Here is a 21,646-nt window from a genome sequence, read left to right as displayed (position 1 = left end):
AGGTACTACAATTAAAAAAATGTCTTTCACTAGTCCCCTGCTGTTAAAAGGCCACTGTTGTCAGTAGTTTATTTCCAGTTGAGTGTCTGATAGCCATCTGAAACTTTAACTTGTTTAATGCTGAACTTCTGATTTATTTTTGTTTTGTTTTGTTTTGTTTTGTTTTTTCCTATACCTATTGTGCCATTTTGAATGTATTATGTCCCCCAAAACACCATTATCTTTGATGCAATCTTGTGTGGGCAGACGTGTTAGCGTTGATTAGATTGTAATTCTTGACTGAGTGTTTCCATGGAGATGCAACCCACCCAACTGTGGGTGATGACTGTGATTAGATAATTTCCATGGAGGTGTGGCCCTGCCCATTCAGCATTGGATTTGATTAGTTCACTGGAGCACTATATGAGCTCAGACAGGAGGGAGCCTGCTACAGCCAAGAGGGACACTTTGAAGAAGACACAGGAGCTGAGAGAGGACCTGCAGTTTACAGAGACATTTTGAAGACGGCCGTTGAAAGTAGACTCTTGCTCTGGAGAAGGTAAGAGAGGACAAACAGCACAAGAGCAACTAAGAGTGACATTTTTGAGGAACTGCAGCCTAGAGAGGAACGTCCTGGGAGAAAGCCATTTTGAAATGCAACCTAGGAGCAAGCAGACACCAGCCACGTGCCAGCCACATGCCTTCCCAGCTAACAGAGGTTTTCCAGACACCATTAGCCATCCTCCAGTTAAGGTACCTGATTGCTGACATGTTACCTTGGACACTTTATGGCCTTAAGACAGTAACTGTGTAACCAAATAAACCTCCTTTTATAAAAGCCAATCCATCTCTGGTGTTTTGCATTCCGGCAGTATTAGCATACTAGAACACCTATTCTTCCCATCTGAGTAAATGACTCCACTGTCTACCAAGCTGCTCTGGCTAAAAGCCTGGCACTTTTTGTTGATTCTTCCTTTCTACTTATTCCCCATTTTGAGCATATCTGCCAGTCTAACACTTTCTACCTCTTAAGTATATTTTAAATTTTGTCTGTTTCGCTCCACTGTCACCACTTAAGTACACGCCATTATTATCTCTTCCCTGGAATTCTGCTATAGTTTCCTGACTTGTTTTCTTGCTTCTGCTCTTTCCTCCCAGAATCCATATTCTACACAACAGCCAGAGTAGGCTTTTACCAATTTCATTAAGGGAAGTCAGTACCCTGCTTAAAGCATTGCGCTGACACTTAGGCTATAGTAAAGAGTTTGACTCTTTGTTCCAAATATATACCAGGCAAACCATTTCTCACTTTATAGCCCTTAAACTTACTATTCCTTTTATCTAGAACACTCCATCTACTAGTTCCTCAGAGAAATTATTCCTTGACTCTACTTCACAGAACTTAAAGTTAGAACATGTGTATGTATATATCTGTTTACTCACTTTTTGTATGTCTTCTCTACTGGCATGTAAATTCAGTGAAGACAGGGATCTTGCCTGTAAATGGTGATGCCAACACTTATCCCATTACCTATAGGTGTTTAATTAATATTAAATTGAAGAATAAATGAATGGATTGATCTGAATTTACTTTTGTCAAGGAGTGAGGTTGAAATCCTGCTTTATTTTTTTCTCTAATGTCCAGCTAGTTGTCCCACATAAGTTGAATAGTTAGACACATCAGTAGGGTAATAGAGAGGGTTCAAAAATAGATACAAATATGTTATGAATTTAATGTATGATAAAGATGGTATTTCAGAGCAACAGAGAAAAGAAAAGTTGATACTGTTATTTATTTCCTATGAAAATCAATATCCGTTGGCCAAATCTTCCTAATTTCAGTTACGTCTTTAGCTTTTGCCAGGTCCCTAAATCTCTGGTAAGATATGTTATTTCAGATGGGCAGGAGCAAAACTCATCCTAGCATTCCTGTCTCCTCTTCTTGTGCCATTATCTGAATCTGAAAGTCTCCTGAATTTACATTTTGTTACTGTAAAGCCTTACCAGTGCTTGGCAGATATTTAGAGGAGGTGGCCAGGAACAGGAAGCCAAGGTATCTACCTGCCTGCTTTGCGACTTGTCACAACTTTAGTATCTCCTAGGGAACATGAACACATCTGGACTAAATGAGAGTTAATGACCTCAAGGGCCTTCCTTTCTGCTAGTACTGAGAACTCCTGAGTGGTTCTTTGTAGTAAGGAATAGCTGTAGCGACAGTAATATATTCAGCAGCACAGCCTTAACTTAGTAAAAATTGTTATCAAACTTGCTGAGGCTGGTAAGTCACTTTTTAAGTAACATTTCTATACCTACCTTTATGCCTTCCTTAAAAGAAAAACAAAATTAAAGAACGGAAACTTGTTCTATACAATATGTTTTGGATTTTTGAAAAATTTGTTAAATTATATTCTTTTGGCTGTTGTATCAGTTGTTGGTGCAGTTTTAGAACTGAATAAAAGCTTTGAAAGATTGCTTTTAACTTACAAGATTCTTTGCAGTTAACCCCTTATTGAAGTTGCTTTCCTGAATTTTACTCAAGACTCCCTTTTTTGCTTAATTCTTGACTTTTCCTTTGTCCTTTCTCAATCAATCTGGAAAATTACACAGTTAAACTACTGAGTACTTAGAATTTTTCTTCTTTGGTCTCTTTTGTGCTATTTTCTAACTTATCTTTTGAGCCCTCCCCTACTTTTGCTGTTTTGTACTCCCCTCCTCCAGCTGTATATAATCCCTCAAGTTCTGCTTTTAGTTCTTATTTCTCTGTATTTATTCCTTTGAAGAGATCTTTTTTTTTCCTTTTCTTTTTTCTTAAGACTCCCAAATCAGTATCTTGAGCCCTCACTTTTGTATTAGTTTTTTATTTCTGTTCACAGAACTTCCTCAGTCGGTTGTGTAACTATTATCTGAAAATGTTAAAAACTATTTCAAGCCCAAATTTTCTCCCCAGTTTTCTGTTTTCTTTTCAACTTGCACATTTTTGCCAGTAGTATCACTAGTATTTCAACCTAAATATATCAAAATCATCTTGGATTTTTAGATTTGTAGTCCGATATATAGACTGTCAGCATTTAATTGCTGAATCCCTGTTGCTCAGTAAATGTTTTTTGAATGAATGATTTTGAATAAATATGAATGAATATTTTTATTCTTAATTAATATTCCCCCTCTACTCTTTTCTTCCTATTCAAAACTGTTCTTTCTACAGAGTCCATTTAAGTTCTTGACAAGGTAGTGATCAGATGGTACAGATAAGTTAAAAAATAAGAACTGAAAATTATCCATTGAATTTCACAACTGAGAGATCATTTGGGAAGAACAGTTATAGAATGAGTACAGGCAGATGCCAGATTACAGCAGGTTCAGGTATGAATGAAAGAAGAACATATGAATGAAAGAAGCAGTTTAGATAAGACTCTTCAAGTGGAATCGTTTGTTTTGAATATAAATTTGGGCATGTTTATATGCTGATGTCAACTCAGAGGTGGAAAAAGAGGTTGAAAATGCAGAAGGTAATTAATTGAATGTAAATTCCAAAAACTGGAAGGTTTTCTTTAAGAGGTTGGGAGGTACAGTTTTTTTTGTTTTGTTTTGTTTTTTATTTAATAAATTTTATTTTGAAATAAATTCAATCTTACAGGAACAGTTGCAAAACAGTACAAACCCCATACATAGAACTCCATCGTACCCCGACCCCCCTCCCCCGATATCCCGATCCACCACCTTTAACATCCTGTCACACCACCATTTCTTTTTTTCCCTCCCTCTCTCCCTCCCTCCCTATCATCCATCATCTCTTGCTCTGTCTTCTGAACATATGAGAGCAAGCTGCACATATCTTTGAATAAACAATGTAATTCACATATACCTTTCCCATGGACAAGAACATTCTTTTATGCAATCTCATTAAGCACAGCTAAGAAGTTCAAGAAATTCAACATTGATATAAAGCTTACATTCTGTATTTCCTTTTTTTTTTTTCTTGTGTCCCATCTGTATCCCTGTGAGCCTCCTCTTCTCCATCTTCAGATCCCATCCAGGATCATCCTTGGCATTTAATTGTCATCTGTTTAGACTTTTTTTTTTTTTTAATGTGGAAACATATACAGCCTAAATCTTCCCATTCCACCCCCTCCCTTGCATTCCATTAGTGGGATTAATCACATTTAGAATGTTGCAATGCTAGCACCTTCCCACCATCCATGTCTAGAAGTTTCCCTTCACCCCAAACAGAAACCCTACTCTCATTTCTTAACTCCCCATTGCCCCTTCCCCCACTTCTCATAACCTGTACTCTACTTTTCATCTCTGTGGTCATATTCTCTGATACTTTTCTTTGTGTTTACTGTGGGGCTTAAATTTAACATCTTAAATCTATAACAATCTTGTTTTTCTTTGATACAAACTTAACTTCAGTATGACACATAAACAATGTTCCTATACTCCATCATTCCCCCACCTTTATGTAGTTCTTGTCTAAAATTACCTATTTTACCTAGAGTCCAAAACCACTGATTTATCATTGCAGTTTACGTATTTTAGATCCTGTAGGAAGTAAATAGTGGAGTTATAAATCAAAAATACAGTAGTATTGGTGTTTATATTTACCATGTGATCTTTACTAGAAATCTTTATTTCTTCATGTAGTTTCAGCCAATTGTTTAGTGTCCATTCCCTTCAGCCTCCTCAACTCCCTTTAGCATTTCTTATAGGACTGATTACTGGTGATGAAGTCCCTCAGCTTTTGATTATCCGGGAATGTTTTCATATCCCCCTCATTTTTATCCTCCAGGTGTTTGTGAATTCTCCAAGTCTCTGATGGTTATTGACTTCTATTTTGTATTCCATTGTGGTCAGAGAATGTGCTTTGAACAAATTCATTTTTTTTTTTTTTTTTTTTTTTTAAATTGAGGCTTGTCTCTGTGTCCCAGCATACGGTCCATTCTGGAGAAAGATCCATGATCACTAGAGAAGAATGTGTGTCCCAGTGACCTGGGATGTAATATTCTATATATGTTTGTTAAAATGCTCTATATCTTTCTCTCCTTTCTTTGTTTGTCTGTCGGTAGGGCTCCCTTTAGTATCTGAAGTAGGGCAGGTCTTTTGTTAGCAAAATCTCTCAGCATTTGTTTGTCTGTGAAAATTTTAAGCTCTTCCTCAAATTTGAAGGAGAGTTTTGCTGGATAAAGTATTCTTGGTTGGAAATTTTTCTCTCTCAGAATTTTAAATATGTCATGCCACTGCCTTCTTCCATGGTGGCCGCTGAGTAGTCACTACTTAGTCTTATGTTGTTTCCTTTGTATGTGGTGAATTGCTTTTCTCTTGCTGCTTTCAGAACTTGCTCCTTCTCTTCAGTATTTGACAGTCTGATCAGAATATGTCTTGGAGTGGGTTTATTTGGATTTACTCTATTTGGAGTTTGCTAGGCATTTATGCTTTGTGTATTTATATTGTGTATAAGGTTGGGGAAGTTTTCCCCAACAATTTCTGTGAATACTCTTTCTAAACCTTTACCCTTCTCTTCCCCTTCTGGGACACCGATGAGTCTTAAATTTGGACATTTTATTTTATCTATTATATCCCTGAGATCCATTTCTATTTTTTCGATTTTTTTTCTCCATTCTTTCTTTTGTTCTCTGGTCCTCAAGGAGGCTGAGTTGTTGTTCACCTTCCTCTAATCTTTTATTATGAGTATCCAGAGTCTGTTTAGTTTGGCCTATAGTTTCTTTAATTTCCATAAGATCTTCTATTTTTTTATTTACTCTTGCAATACCTTCTTTATGGTCTTCTAGGGTCTTCTTTATGTCTTTTATATCCTGTGCCATGTTCTTCTTCATGTCCTTTATATCCTGTGCCATGCTCTTGTTGCCTGTCTGTAGTTCTTTGATTAATTGCGCCAAGTACTGTGTGTCTTCTTATCTTTTGATTTGGGTGTTTAGGTTTGGGTTCTCCATATTGTCTGGTTTTATCATAAGCTTTAAGATTTTCTGTTGTTTTTGGGCTCTTGGCATTTGCCTTACTTGTCTTTAATTTGTCAGAATTGCAACTTGGTGGCGTACACTCTCTGGGAGGTACAGTTTTAAACTTAAAGTGAGGGTGGGCTTGGGTTCAGATAATTTTATTTTTTTGTGGGGCAGGAAGTTAATGGGGCTCTGTGAAATAAGTGGTGGGCAAGGCCATCTGCTAAGTGATGGTGGATAGCGGGGTGGAGTTGTTTTAGATACAGTGGTATTTGAAATTACTTTTTTAAAGAGTAGAAGAGGAAGTTGACTTCCTTCAAAGAGATCTTAGGCAGGGTTGAGATCCCAGTTGAGGTTAGAGTTAGATGACAGACTACAATGTGGTGATTTTTTCTATAGTGCTTTAGTAATGGAGGTTTAGGAGTGAAGGTTGACCAGATGGAAGAGACATGCTGTACTTGAGACATAAGGATAATTGGACACGGGAGATAGAGGATTTGATAAGAAAAGAGGTTATTCATGTGTTATGGGATCTCAGCTAGTTATCTATGTGATAGCTGGAATAGGATGAATTATGTTAGAGCAAATGGAGAAGTCAAACAAGGGACTAGAGGTCTGGATGAGGGCAGAGAATCAATGCAGAGGGAATAAGGGTAACAACTGGAAGAATAGAAGGTAAAAAGAGAGTAGAACTTAACAGCCTGTGATAAATGCTTTTATTGTGGTCATAAAGACTTTTTTTTTTCCTCTGAAATCTTTTAGGCATCAGGTAGTTTATAGGTGCAGATGAGAACGCTAGTCTCCAAGCTTTTATGATCTGACTTCCCAAGCAGAAAAAATTTTGACTGTGTACCCCCAACATATGTATATTTGTTTATAAATCATATATAGTTTTCTATGTTATTCTACTACCTCTATATTATAAAATTTAAACTAGACACGTAAAATGGGATTAGATGAATATTTTTTAAAAATATTTAATAATTGTTGATGGAACAGAAAGCTACTTTTGGTGAGGGCATTGTGATGCTTCATTAGTTTTGAAAACCTTGGTTTAATATTTGGTTGTAAAGCTATTTGAAAGACTTGTTTTAAGTTAGGTTTATTTTGGCATTTGGGTTTAAGGATTGTTGTAACTCAGAGCTCATAGAGATACTTAAATCCAACGGAAGCAGTTGTGTTGCAGAGTGGGCTTACTATATTGTGATGCATATCTTTCAAACACACAAAACTTTTTGTTGACCTCCATCAGTAAAATTTCTCTCTTCCCTGATATCATTTAGTTGGTCTTAAAAACTACCAGGTTCTGCTCTGCTGGATATTCTTCATTTGCCACTCCAAATCCATTGTACACCCTGTGCTGTGTGCCCCCTGCCAGGAGGCTGTTTTCTAAGGACTCCATCAACTGAGCTCCCTGTCCCCTGGCTTCTAATTGGGTTCACCCAATGGGAGGCACTGGCAGGAGGACAGAGAAGTAGGGATATTTATTTACACACCTTTCTCTTTGCTGGGCTGCAGGTTGTAAGCAATTGTGCTCCTATTATGCAGCCCTCTCTTATAGTTGCAGCTCTCTTGCTTCCAGAAACTCTTCCCGCCCCTTAACCTTGTTGGGCCTAGAAGTTGGTAGCCCAGGAATGCTTCACTGTCCCTTCCTCATTTCCCATAACCCTGCCTGCACATTTGTAAATAGTCCCTTCATTAAACACTTCCTTTTGAGTGTTATCTTTTTCTTGCTAGGACCCTGAGGACTCTAGTTGCATTTTAATATCTTTTAAATGAATGAGTTTAAAAAGGCAATTGAAACTCTTCACTTAGAATATTTTTAAGCAGGTTAGATAATTATGTTTCCAAGTTTTAATTATGCAGATACAGTTTTTATAAGTGATACATTTACATTGCTTTTGGTAAGTAAAAAGTCATATTATAATGGAAACCTTTTCAAACACCTGTTTTTAGTAGGTGACCAGTGTTAGTCTATATACTAACAATAAATGAAGCTTAATTTCAATTCACTTTCTTGTTAATACTTATTTTAGTAATTTCAAATAATATTGAGCCCATGAATTCTGAAATTTTAAATATGTTTACAACTCAGGAAAGACCTGTCATGCTTTTGTAAAAAATAAAAAAATAAAAAAATAAATAACTGGAAAAATCAATGATCAAGTCATTCATAATCATTGCTTAACTTTTGCTTATGGTTGCCAGCCATATTATTATCTTCAAACTATTTTCAGACTAATTTCATAAGTTAATACTCTTTTTGTTTAATTTTTTTTAAAGCATTTTTATTCAGGGAGGGGCAAGATGGCAGCATAGAGAGGAGTGGAATTCAGTTAGTCCCCTGGAGCAACTAATAAACAACGAGGAACAACTAGTAAATAATCTGGAACAACTGCTGGGGGACAACCGTGATTGTCCATGCATCGTTTACCAATCTGGATTGGGTGGAATGGCTAAGATCACAGCATAAAATCTGTGAGCAAAAACTGGAGAACTGCGCCGGGAGCCCCCTCCCCCAATGGCAGGCTGAGCTGCAAGACCTCGCTGTTAGGAGAAAGCACCATTCCCGGAGCAGCGAATATAGCTTAGTCCAGCTCCAACTGGGGTTTTAATTAACAGATGTGGACTGCTGAATACAAGCTACAAATATAGACAATCCCCTAATAAGCAGACAGAGGCTTTTAGAGACGACTTACCTTAAAGAGCCAGAAAGACCAGGGGCTCTCTCTGACTGACAGGCGAAACTGGGGGGCCGTGGACTGACTCTGAAAGGGGGCTTTCTTTCCCTTTTTCTCTCTCAACCTGAGTGGCTCAGTGGAGAGAGCCTCAGCCATTTTCAGTTCCCAGCTCTCTGACCCAGACAGGGGTGGAGATAATAGAGTCAGAGAGACAAAGCAGCAATTCAAATGCAGAAGATAACTTCCTAAGGGGTGTATCTTCCCTAAGAGGAAGGAGGTGGGGCCCAGCTCTAGGGCCAGCCTTCCCCTCAGAACTCAAGACTCCAGAGCCTGGGGGGAAAACAGCCAAAACAGAAACTAAAGGGGCCACACTTCCTTCCTTACACCAGTTGGGAGCGCCAGGCGCCACCTGCTGGGCAGGTTAGGAAAAGCACAGCTGCTAGAGACCTCACAGAAAAGACTGTGAATCTTCTGAGACACACCCTCAGGGAAACCTGATACTGAATGTTGCCCCCTTCTGAGACCTGAGCCTGTTCTGGTCTGGGAAAATCTGATAGGGGTAACTAAGGAAACCAGATACCTAGACAACAGAAAACTGTAAATTACAATAGGAAAAATGAAGGTGTGGCCCAGTCAAAGGAACAGATTTACACCTCAGTCAAGATACAGTCGAGATATTGTTTCATTTTACTGAAACAATCAATTAAAGATTTTCAAAGAAATATGCTAAATCAACTCAAAAACCAAATCAGTGAGTTCAGGGAAGATATGGCAAAAGAGATGAAGTATATAACGAAAACACTGGGTGAACATAAGGTAGAAATCAAAAGTTTGAAAAAACAACTGGCAGAATCTATGGAAACAAAAGGCACAGCACAGGAGATGAAAAACACAATGGAGACATACAACAGCAGATCTCAAGAGGCAGAAAAAAACACTCAGGAACTGGAGAACAAGACACCTGAAATCCTACACACAAAAGAACAAGTAGGGAAAAGAATCGAAAAATATGAGCAACGTCTCAGGGAGTTGAATGACAACATGAAACGCATGAATGTACATGTCCTGGGTGTTCCAGAAGGAGAAGAAAAGGGAAAAGGGGCAGAAGCAATAATAGAAGAAATAATCAGTGAAAAATTCCCGTCTCTTGTGAAAGTCATAAAATTACAGATCCAAGACGTGCAACGTACTCCAAACAGAATAGATCTGAATAGGCCTATTTCAAGACACTTAATGATCAGATTATCAAACATCAAAGGCAGAGAGAATCCTGAAAGCAGCAAGAGAAAAGCAATCCATCACATACAAAGGAAGCTTAATAAGACTATGTGCAGATTTCTCGGCAGAAACCATGGAGGCAAGAAGGAAGTGGTGTGATATATTTAAGATACTGAAAGAGAAAAACCGCCAATGAAGAATCATATATCTGGCAAAACTGTCCTTAAAATATGAGGGAGAGTTTAAAATATTCTCTGACAAAAAGACAATGAGAGAGTTTGTGAATAAGATACCTGCTCTACCGGAAATACTAAAGGGAGCACTACAGACAGGTAGGAAAAGACAGGAATGAGAGGCTTGGAATACAATTTTGGGTGATGGTAGCACAGCAATGTAAGTACACTGAACAAAGAAGACTGTGAGTATGGTTGAAAGAGGAAGGTTAGGAGCATGTGGGACACCAGAATGAAAGAGGAAAGATAAAGACTGGGACTGTATAACTCAGTGAAACCTAGAGTGCTCAACAATTATGATAAAATGTACAAATTTATTTTTACATGAGGGAGAACAAATGAATGTCAGCCTTGCAAGTGTTAAAAATGGGGTGGTATTGGGGAAAAAATACAGTCAATGCAAACTAGAAACTATAGTCAGTGGAAACATGGTATTATGATTCCTTTAATGTAACAAAGACAATATACCAAAGCTAAATGGCTATAAGAAGGGGAGGGATATGGGACTCTTGGCATTGGTGAAGTTGTCTCTTTTATTGTACTTTAGTTTAATTTGGCTGTCATTTTTTTTTCATGCATTTTCTTTTTGTCTATCTACCTTCTTTGACTCTTCCTCCTTCTTTGTGGAAGAAATGGAGATGTCCCTATGTAGATAGTGGTGATGGTGGTGAATGGATAAATACGTGATTATACAGGGAACCATCAGTTGTTTACTTAGGACGGAATGTATGGTTGGTGAACAAAACCATCTTAAAAAAAAAATGGGTTGATGAAGAAACATTGAGAGCACTATATTAAGTGAAATAAGTGAGACACGTAAGGACAAATATTGTATGATCTCACTGATATGAACTAATTATAATATGTAAACTCATAGACATGAAATATAAGTTACCAGGTTATAGAACGAGGCTAATGAATGGGGTGTGGTTGCTTATTATGAGCAGAATGTTTAACTAGATTGAATGGAAATGGACAGAGGTGACAGTAGCACATTACTGTGCTGAACGGTGTGTGAATGTGGTGGAAAGGGTAACCTTAGAGTCATGTATGTCACCAGAAGGAAAATTGGAGGTTAAAATATGAGAATGTATAAAACAGTGAATCTTGTGGTGGACGGTGTCCATGATTGACTACAAATATTAGAAATCTCTTTAATGAACTAGAACAAATGTATGACACTATAACTAGAAGTTAATAATAGAGGGATATACAGAGAAGCAATATCACAAACTGTGTGCTACAGTTAGTAGTATTTTAACATTCTTTCATCAACAGTAACTAGTGTACTATACCAATACTATAAGTCAGTAATGGAAGGGGGTGGTTAGAGGTATGGGAAGATTCGAGTTTTCTTTTTTGTCTTTATTTCTTTTCTGCAGTAATGAAAGTGTTCTAAAACTTGAAAAAAAAATGTGGTGATGGATGCACAGCTGTTTGATGGTACCGTGGGCAAATGATTGTGCACTTTGGATGATTGTATGGTACGTAAACAATCTCAATAAAATTAAAAAAAAAAAAAAAGCAGTTTTATTCACACACCATACAGTCCATACAGCGTTTGCAATCATTGACTCTCAGTATAATCACAGAGTTGTGCTTTCATCACCAAAATCAATTTTAGAATGTTTTCATTGCTCCAAAAAGAAAAACCCCATATCCCTTAAACCCCACTGTTACTGACACTTAGCATTGGTCTGGTACCTTTGTTATGGTTAATTGAACAATATTATAATATTACTTTTAACTATAGTCCATAGTTTGCATTAAGTGTATTTTTTCCATATGCCACCCTATTAATAACACCTTGTAATAGTGAGGAAAATTTGTTCTAGTTCATGGAAGAATATTCTTATATTTGTACTATTAACCACCTTCGTCATCCACAACAGGTTCACCATTTCTCATGTTTCGTCTTCTAGCTTTCCTTTTAGTGACATACACTACCCAAAACTTCCCCTTTCAACCACAGACACACCCATAATTCAGCACTGTTAATTATACTCATAATAATCTGCTACCATCACCTCTATCCATTTCCAAATATTTACAGTCAACCTTATTAAAAATTCTGCACAGATTAAGTATTGGCTTCCCATTCTCTACCCTCATTCTATCTTCTGGTAACCCATAATCTAGATATTAATTCCATGAGTTTGCTCTTTATATTTAGTTCATATAATATTTGTCCTTTTGTGTCTGGCTTATTTCACCTAACATAATGTCCTCAAGGTTCATCCATGTTGCCGCATGCATCAGGACTTCATTCTTTCTTACAGCTGAATAATATTCCATCATCTGTATATACCACATTTTGTTTATCCATTTATCAGTTGATGGAAACTTGGATTGTTTCTGTCTTGGAATTGTGAATAATGCTGCTATGAACATTAGTGTGCAAATGTCTGCATCCCTGCTTTCAGTTATTCTGAGTATGTACCTGGTAATGGGATTGCTGGATCATATGACAATTCCCTGAAGATGTGCTTTCCTGGCCTGCCCTGCAGATGGCACTCTTCAGCAACCTGTTCCTTGCAGCACTAGGAAGGCAAGGTGTTTTTAGCATTCTGGTGGTACTGCCTCTGACACTGGTAGAAACAGTGGTATGGGCTACACCTGTACGGGATGTACTGAAACAGTGGTACCCAGCGGTCTAAATTTATCAGCTAATAGCTGGCTCAGTACTAGGCCATGTCTCCCTCTGTTCTTGGGGAGGAGGGCTTCTGTGACCTCCCAATCCACAGCAGCTTGCCAGACAGGGACCAGGCCAACCTGAAGCTGCTTGCCTCTAGGGTGAAGGATGGGTACCAGGAGCCGTGGCCACATGAGTTACTCCCAGATTTTCACTGCACTGTCTTAGTCTCTTAGTCCTGCTGTTACCTGGATGCTGTACAGTACTCTCCTGGTCTCTGGTCTCCAGAGCGTCAGAACAGTTGTCATGGACAGTTTCTGCCTTTTCAATAGCTGTTTTGGGGAGAGGAGAGAGCCCTACAACTCCCTATTACACCATCTTTCCAGAAGTCTTCTCTGATATTCTTAATAGGTAGGGAAAAAGCTTAAGTTTCAGAAAGGGAGTTATTTTAGGATATTTTTGATTGTTGATTAATGATTTGACAGTTCTTATTTAGGGGTGAGATTTATTTTCGTTTTCTTTTATTGCATTTTATTCTCTGACGAATGAAATTGAAGTAGTAACATGTTTAATTAGGATCTTTACTATGGACAAAATATGAATGGAATTTTTAAAATTTTAATGATGTGTATAAATTTAAAATGAAAAATTAACACCTTGACTTGCATATTAGTGTTCTTCAGGGAAACAGAACCAACATTAAATATTATGATTTATTGTTGCTTTTGTTGTTTCTCTCTGTTTTTTTAATTATCTGTTTCATTTATCTCCACTCTAATCTTTATTTCCTTCCTTCTGCTTGCTTTGGATTTAATTTGCTCTTCTTTTTCTAGTTCTTCCAGTTTTGAGGTTGAGTCTCTTGTGGATAGCATATAGTTGGGTCATGCTTTTTTATCCATTCTGCCAATCGCTGCCTTTTGACTGGAGAGTTTAATCCATTTACATTTAAAGTCAACTATTGATAATGCAGGACTTTCTTCTGCCACTTTGCTGTTTAGTCTTAGAATATTTTTGTCCCTCGATTCTGTTAATGCCTACTTTCCTATTAATTTTTTTATATTGTACCATATTGTCCCTTCATGTTTCCTTCTGGATGTATTTTTCATATATTTTCCTTGTGGTTGCCACGGGGTTAGAATTTAATATCCTAAATATATAACAACCGTATTTGATTTGATACCAACTTGATTCCAATAGCATACACATACAGTGTTTCCTGTACCCCTCCAGACACCCCTTTTTTTGTACTTGTTACAATTATATTTTTGTACATTTTATGTCCAAACCCATAGTTTCATCATTACTTTTTATGCATTTGCATTTTAGTACTTCTAGGAAGAAGTAGAATTACATACCAGAAAAATGCAATTTACTAATACAGGCATCTGTAATTACCCAAATGGTTACCCTTACTGCAAGTCTCTATTTCTTTATGCTGCTTTGAACCACTGTCTAGTGTCCTTTCCTTTCAGTCTGAAGAGTTTCATTTAGCACTGCTTGTAGAGCAGATCTGTTGGTGATGAACTCTCTCAGCTTTTGTTTATCTGGAAATGTCTTGATGTCGCCCTCATTTTTTTTTTTTTTTTAATATTTAACAAATTTAATAAGCCAACCAACATTCTGCTTTAATTTGCATTTAATTTATGATGAATTTATTCCCGAGCCATAAGTTTTTGTTTCTTCAGTTTCTTCTGGGATATCTTTTTCTTCTGTGCAACCTCTTCTTCTGGTTTAAGAACAATCTGTTCTTTCTCAGTAAGGATCATCTCAGTGTGGCAGGGGGAACTCATGTATGGGTTAATCCGACCATGAGCTCTGTAAGTCCGGCGGCGCATCTTGGGGGCTTTGTTCACCTGGATGTGCTCAATGACCAGAGAATCTACATCTAAACCCTTAAGTTCAGCATTACTTTCTGCATTTTTAAGCATGTGTAACAAAAATTCAGCACTCTTTTTGGGCCATCGACCCTGCGTCCAGCCCCACTGTTTGGCCTGGGCACACCTACCAACACCACCGTTGTAACGACGGAATGGCACACACTGCTTCTGTAATGTGACATCTTTCAGATACTTGGTAGCTTTTCGAATATGCATACCCTTGATGGCCTGAGCAGTTTCTCGGGTGTTCTTAAAGTGAACACGAAGATTTGAACCTCTTGATTTGCATGATTTTGTGGGGTTTTCAGGGTCAAGTGAGTAGCGAACCATTTCCAGAGATCACCTCGCGCCGCTTACGGGAAGAGGAAGCCCTCATTTTTGAAAGAAAGTCTCACCAGATATAAAATTCTTAGTTGGCAGTTGTTTTCTTTCAACCCACTGTCTTCTTGCCTCCATGGTTTCTGATGAGAAATCAGAACTTACTTAATCTAATTAGGTTTCCCTTGTATGTAACATGTTGCTTTTCTCTTACAGCTTTCAGAACTTTGTCCTTGTCCTTCACATTTGACAGTTTGATTGGTATGCGATGGGGTGTTTATTTTCTTCAACTTTGTCCTGTTTGGTGTTTCCTGGGCTTTTTGGATGTGCATGTTGATGTCTTTTGCTAAGTTTGAGAAGTTTTCTATCATTTCTTTGAATACTCCTACCCCTTTCTCCCTTTCTTCTCCTTCTGGGACTCCTGTTATGCATATATCGGTATGCTTGATGGTGTCCCAGGTGTGTCTTGGGCTATTTTCACTTTCATAATTCTTTATATACACACACATATATGTATATTTATATATTATCCTCAGCCTGACTAATTTCAGTTGTCTTGTCTTTGAGTTCACTGATTCTTCCTTCTGCTACTTCCAGTCTGTTGTTGAACCCCTCCTGCAAATTTTTCATTTCAGCTATTGTGGTCCTCAGCTCCAGTAGTTCAGTTTGTTCCTTTTAATAATTTCTGTCTCTTTATTGAGATTCTCATATTGTTCATTCTTCATTTTCATGATATCCATTAGTTCTTTCTCTGTATTTTTCTTCATCTCCTGGAGCATACTGAAGATCATTTTTTAGAAGTTTTAGTCTATTTTGTCCATTGAGTAGTATTCTTTGTTGGTATTTTCTGAATTTTTATCCTCTTTCTTTGGGTGGGTCATCATTTCCTATTTTTGTTGTTGTTTGTATTGTAATCTTTTATTGCACACTGTATGTTTTAATATTTTAAAATGTTAACTCTGGCATATATCCTCTGAGATTTCTGTATCTTGAGTTTGTAACCAGCTGGTGGTAAGACAGATTTTTTTTGAGCATCAGCCCTCCTGTCAGGAAGGTTCCCCGAAAGAGAATGCGAAGTGCATATTCCTCCCTGTCTTTTCCTGGCCTATGTCTTATCCTGGCTTGTACTTGCTAGTTGCCTCGGAAGTTCCCTGTTTATAGGAGTTTGAATGCCCCCTCCCCCCCCACTTCCCAGAAGACAGAACTTCTGGCTTTCCTGGGAATTCCACCTCAGTTGTTTCTTAACACTGCCTTTGTTGTCTCAAGCTGCTTTTGCCTGAAGGGGAGATTATGGGAGGTTGGCTTGCTGGAGAGTATCCCAAGTCAGTCTTTCCCCACTAGAACAAGGCTAGGCACCCACAAAGGGAACACTGGCCAGGTCCAAACTGCCCTGGAGGGAGATGAAGGAGGGGCCAGAAAGGGTACCAGGAGCTTCTTCCACACTCCACAAAGCTATGCTTTCTTGACCTACCCAGCAGTTGAAGCCCTTCAGCTGTCCTCTGCAGCACTGAAGAAGTATACCATCTTTAAGTCCCTTCTGCTGCCTTTGTCCAGGGCTTGTTGAAACAATGGCCACTCTCAGAGCTGGGCTCCCAGAGATCTGAAGTAGCTAATCAAAAGCTGTGATCAGTGATCGGCCCAGACCCACTCCACATCTTAGAGAAGTAGATTTTTATGTCCCTTTCTGGCACAAGCATGCTATACCAGGAACCAGACTCCACTGCTGCCTGCCACAAGAGTAGGGGATGGGCACAGAGAGAGCAGGTTATTGGTATTTACCATAATTTACCAGTCTCTTCCTTCCAATCTTCCCAGGATGCTGTACAGTGCTGTACAGTGTTCTACTGGAGTATGGAGTTTCAAAATAGTTGATTCAGACATTTGCTGCCTGTTTAATAGCTATTCTGGTGGAGGGACTGATTCTTGGAGCTTCTACTCTGCCATCTTCCCACAATCCTCATCCATTAATCCTTTTAATGTTTAATGGTATTCCAAGTTGTGGCTATACATTACTTTATTTAACCTGTCCCCTATCTATAGACATTATGTTTCCAGTTTGTGTGTGTGTGTGTGTGTGTGTGTGTGTGTGTGTATATATATATTTATATGACAATACACTTGATGTGTGTGTTTGTGTGTGTTTTATTGATCCCAGTTGTGGAGGTGTATCTTTAGGGTATATTCCTTGAAGCATGATGGATCAGACAGTATGTGCATCTCAGATATTAACGATCATTACCAAATTGGCTTCCAAAAAGGCTGTGTAGACACCTATTTATATTGTATTAAAATTGTTCTTTCCCTGTACCCTTTCTCAGTAATACCAGCCTTTAATCTTTACTTGGTGATATGAGAGAAATAGCTTAGTTTCTTATATTTTATTATGAGTGATAAGTATCAGATCTTATTAACTTTTGTTTCTGGTAGGTAATAAAGGATATTAATTTCTTTTTGGTCTTTGCTCTTAGAAAATACTGTTAAAATAGTACTTTATAACTTCATCTTGTTCACTTCTGAGACTGAAGTTAAAGAGTAAAATGCATTTAGTCTCTGACTTGTTTACATAAAGTTGTAGCCATGTTTCTTAATACAGCCTTTACCTCTCCATATTTGGATCCTTATCCCAAGTGCTCTACATACCCTGGGACTTCTGAAATGTCGTAATTTTTCTATATAATATTATGCATTAATTTTCTCCTCCATTAGTACTGTTAGGGAAGTAATTAAAATTATAATACCAGAGCTAGTTAGTTCACCTGGTAAAAGCACTATTACTGGAATGAATCTAAGCATAGCCAGTAGATATCTGTGTTTGCTAGTTGGCTTTATTCCTTTGGCCCATATTTCTTACTCCCACTCCAATTAACAGATATATGCCATTGGGTTCAAAAGGATCATAGCCTGAAACGGTATTAGCGCAAACTTTTCAGTATTATTGGAACAGTTTAAAGTTCATGCTTTACCTCAGGCTGATATAGAAAACATATAATAGTGCCACAGTTCAACAGAAGTTTGCTACCATACTATTCATGGGGTTTAGACGTTCTTGAGGGTAGGACTGTTAAAAAGTTATTCTACTTTAGAGCAATAAAACACTGTGGACATAGTCAAGGATGGACAGGACTTTAATTGTATTTCATGCCGTAAAGATTTATATTTTGGTGAACCTTTAGCCTATTTTGTATTAAAGAAAGCCTATAGGAAAGCAGGGCTAGTATCTATTTTTAACTTGTTTAGATTCTTATCCAGTATATTGAATGCTTACTTCTTTGAACATTTTTTTTTTTTTTTTTTTTTTTGCCATTATAGGAACAAAAACATTGACAAAGCTTTCAGAGGCTCTGTTGTATTTTACAAAGGTAGAAGAGCACCTGTTTTCCCTGAAGTTGTTTGTTTGTTTGTTTTTTGTTTTTTCAGTTAACTCTCACATAGATATGTATTAAGAGGTCAGGTTTTAGTTTAGCCTTAAAATTCTTATAAGATTAATGTAATGTTTTGTAAAGTGATTTTAGTAAGTTGTTTCAAATTCATTAAGAGGATTTAGGGTTAATTGACCAAACTGCTAAGGAGCAATTTTTCATTATCTTTAAACATTAAATTAGTATCTTTTTGTATCTATAAAAACATCACAGAATAGGGAGAGATTTGTGATGAGGTAGAAGAGGAAATCTAGATTCTTAGATTCTGTGTACAGTTTAGTCAGAAGGTTTCCAAATTCTCAACTTAGTGTTATGTATCATTGTAAATTTTCTCTCCCAAGCATTTTTGTTTTATTTTTTGACTTCTCATACCAATGATAGGTAGAATGAAATATAAGCAGAGGTGAAAAGGTGGTTAACTTTTAATTTTGTAAGCAATATACTTTTCTTTTGTCATGAAAAGATAGTGGTTTAGTCCTTAATTTTAATGCTTTGGTTCTGCGTTGTTTTTAAATGTAGGGAAGGGACTGTCCCACAGAGTGATTTTATGACAAATTTGTGAAGGGAGGATAAAAATCTGAAGCAAAGCTAAGTAAGGTTAAACTAAGTACTTTTAATGTAGTTAGCAAAAGGGATTCTTCTTAAAATACTTGTTGATGGGGTTTATTATTTATCCAGAAGATTTGACCCTGTGAATTGACTTATTCTTCTCCAAGGCACTTGAGAGAAAAGACAACGATAGCAGTTACATCTAGAGGCTATTATGGATTGGAGGATGAGAAGGGAACTGCATGTACTTCAACAAGGCGTCGGTCAACACCGCGAAGTTTGGCAGGCTTGACAAGTGGAGTTTTTGAATCTGTAATGGTTCAAGTTTTGAGACAGGAAGAACAGCTGAGAGCAAAAGAAGAAAAAAGGTAAAAATTAAGTTTCATGATGTTCAAGTTTCCAGAAATTATTTTTCAAAGAGTAGATGTGTAACTTTTGTATGCCCTTATCAAATTTCTGGGTCCAGTTTAGTAGTGTTCCAAAATGCGTTGTCACCAGAGTATGAATTTGTAATGAAATATCACAGTGAAATTCATTTAAAAATACAGTTTTAAATTTCAAAAACAAATTACTTTAAAGCTATAAAAATAATTTTTGTAAAAGAATGCTTTCTGGATTTCTAGAAGTATTCTCAAATGAACAATAAATTTTAAGTTAGAGGAATTTTATAAAGATTTGTAGAGCTTTAGAATAGAATCACACACTTTTAAAAAATTGGGAGAAATTTCAGAGATTATGTAGTTCAAGTATGACACGTAGGTTTCACCTTTACCAGTTCCTCCATTGGTAGCAATTTCTGGAATGACTGGGCTTATTTTGGGCTCATCTTGGAAGTCTGTTGTGCTCAATTATTGATACCTTTAGGGTTGGGGAGCATAGAATGATGGTACTTCCATAACATATTTTGTTTTACATATAAGGGAACAAGGGCCTGCAAAGTATATATGATTTCTCAAGTTTCTATACTGGCAGAACAAAGACTGATGATTTCTGTACTAAATCAAATCTCAAAATATGTTAGGAGTGATTTTTTATGTAAAAGAGAAATGCTAATTCCACTCAAAGGCAATTTATAGCATTTTGTTGTCTCTTATAGTAATAAATGTAGCTTCCTTTGATATTTGAAGGATTAAAGTTCAGCCTTTTATCATAAAAAAGTTTATCATAACTTTTATAGCAGTGATTGAGAACTCATTGTGAGATACTTTTTTTCCTTGTACAGAGCTTATAAAACTATTCCAGGAAAGGGAGATTTATAGAAAGGGATAAAGATTAATCTGAAAGTAGTATACAGTAAATTTGAATAGTGAAAGATAAGAGAAAAGGAAGGCTTGTAGGAAGAGAGAGCTGTAGTAGTCTAGATGTCGCTCAGGCATAAGGAGAGGTCACGTTGTTCGGGAACAATCAACAAGGCTTAGTGCCTTCCTTGGTATTCTGAGAACAAAGTAAAAGACAAAGATGAGTCGGGATATAGTTGTAATAATAGAAATATTAACAACAAGAATGGTTAACATGTGTCGACCATGACTGTCAAGTTTAGCTCAACATTTATCCTGAGGCACAGAGTGATTAACTAACTTGCCCAAGGTCGGGCAGTTTTTGAGTGGAGAAGTGTCAGGATTTAAACCCAGGCAGTCTGGCTCTAGTGCTTGTGCTCCTAAGCAATATGTCCTCCTTGTGGCTTACAAAATGCTGGAAACAGCAAAGAAAATAGAAGAGCTTGAAAGTGTAAGTGTTTTTAGAGTGGGGAAAGAATGGTGAGCTCTTTTTTTTGTTTTTTTATTTGATAACTTGTTTGAAGTATAGGAGGGAAACATTTAAACATCCAAGTGGGAGTGGCCAGTAGGATATGTAGGATACTAGACATAAGAATGAATCTTTTTCCCTTTTCTGATTCTACAAATGTTTATTTTGTACCCATGCTTAATATCAAATAAACTTAGGTGACTAAGACATGGGGGGGGGGAAATCCCCCATTAAATGACTTAGTAACTATGATGATTTAATGGAGTAATATAAATTAAACTATCTCTTTGGGTATGGTGTTAATTTTTTCTTTTTTTATTATAAATGTTTTAAGTATTCAGCAAAGAAGAGATAAAATTATAACAAAGTCCCATGTACCCACAACCCAGCCACTTTTTAAGAAATTAAACATTATAGATACAATCAAAATTCTCTGTCCTTGCCTTCCTGTCTTCAGAAGAAAACACTATCCTGATTTTTTTGTTACTAATTCCTGGACCTTTTATTATTGAATCATAAAAAATCTTTATATATTCTAGATACAAGTTCTTTGTCAGATATATACACATTGTAAATATTTTCTTCCTGTTTGTGAACTGCATTTTCATTTTCTTTACAATGTTTTTTGAGGAAAAGAAGTTTTTAATTTTAGAGTTCAATTCATCAGTCTTTTTTTTTAGTGTTTTCTGCTGTTTGTAGCCTACCTGAAAAATCTTTGTTCACCCAAGGTCTTGAAGATTTTCACCTATATTTTTTTCCAGGAATTTCCATGTTTTAGTTTTAACAGTTAGGTCTATGATCCATTTGAAGTTAATAAATGTATGTGATGTGAGGTGAGGGTCAGAGTTCCTTTTTTTCCATATGGATAGATAGCCAGTTGTTTCAGTATCATTTGTTGAAAAATCTATTCTTTTGCCGTTGAATTACTTTATGTATTTGTTGAAAATCAATTGAACATATATTTATGAGTCTTTCTGAACTCTAATTCTGTTCCATTGATGTGCATCCTTATACTAATACCACACTGACTTAATTAC

At 36.9% G+C, this 21,646-nt stretch overlaps 2 protein-coding genes across 7 annotated transcripts in view; one reads left to right on the top strand and one right to left on the bottom strand.

Moving 5' to 3' along the window:
* KIAA2026 (KIAA2026 ortholog) overlaps positions 1–21,646 on the top strand; it is a 124,244-nt gene that overhangs the window by 13,580 nt on the left and 89,018 nt on the right. For 4 of the 6 annotated variants that reach the window (XM_037851105.1, XM_037851107.1, XM_037851104.1 and 1 more), the window contains one exon: positions 19,031–19,231. The exons of the other annotated variants lie outside the window; for them this stretch is intronic. In XM_037851105.1, coding sequence (XP_037707033.1) covers positions 19,031–19,231 — 201 coding nt within the window. The remainder of the gene's footprint in view (positions 1–19,030; positions 19,232–21,646) is intronic. 6 annotated transcript variants of the gene reach the window in all.
* Positions 14,338–14,940, bottom strand: LOC119545517 (60S ribosomal protein L17-like). The gene has a single exon (XM_037851111.1). It carries the CDS (start codon positions 14,905–14,907, stop codon positions 14,353–14,355), a length of 555 nt encoding a protein of 184 aa, XP_037707039.1. The 5' UTR covers positions 14,908–14,940; the 3' UTR covers positions 14,338–14,352.

This window comes from Choloepus didactylus, chromosome 10 (assembly GCF_015220235.1).
Source record: "Choloepus didactylus isolate mChoDid1 chromosome 10, mChoDid1.pri, whole genome shotgun sequence".
Classification (NCBI taxonomy): domain Eukaryota; kingdom Metazoa; phylum Chordata; class Mammalia; order Pilosa; family Megalonychidae; genus Choloepus; species Choloepus didactylus.
Note: the sequence above shows the minus strand (reverse complement) of the source record. Positions and strands in the feature narration are given on the sequence as shown.

What these genes read in the sequence shown, in the direction of transcription:
- LOC119545517 (XM_037851111.1), bottom strand. Translation starts at nt 14,907, where the DNA reads ATGGTTCGCTACTCACTTGACCCTGAAAACCCCACAAAATCATGCAAA.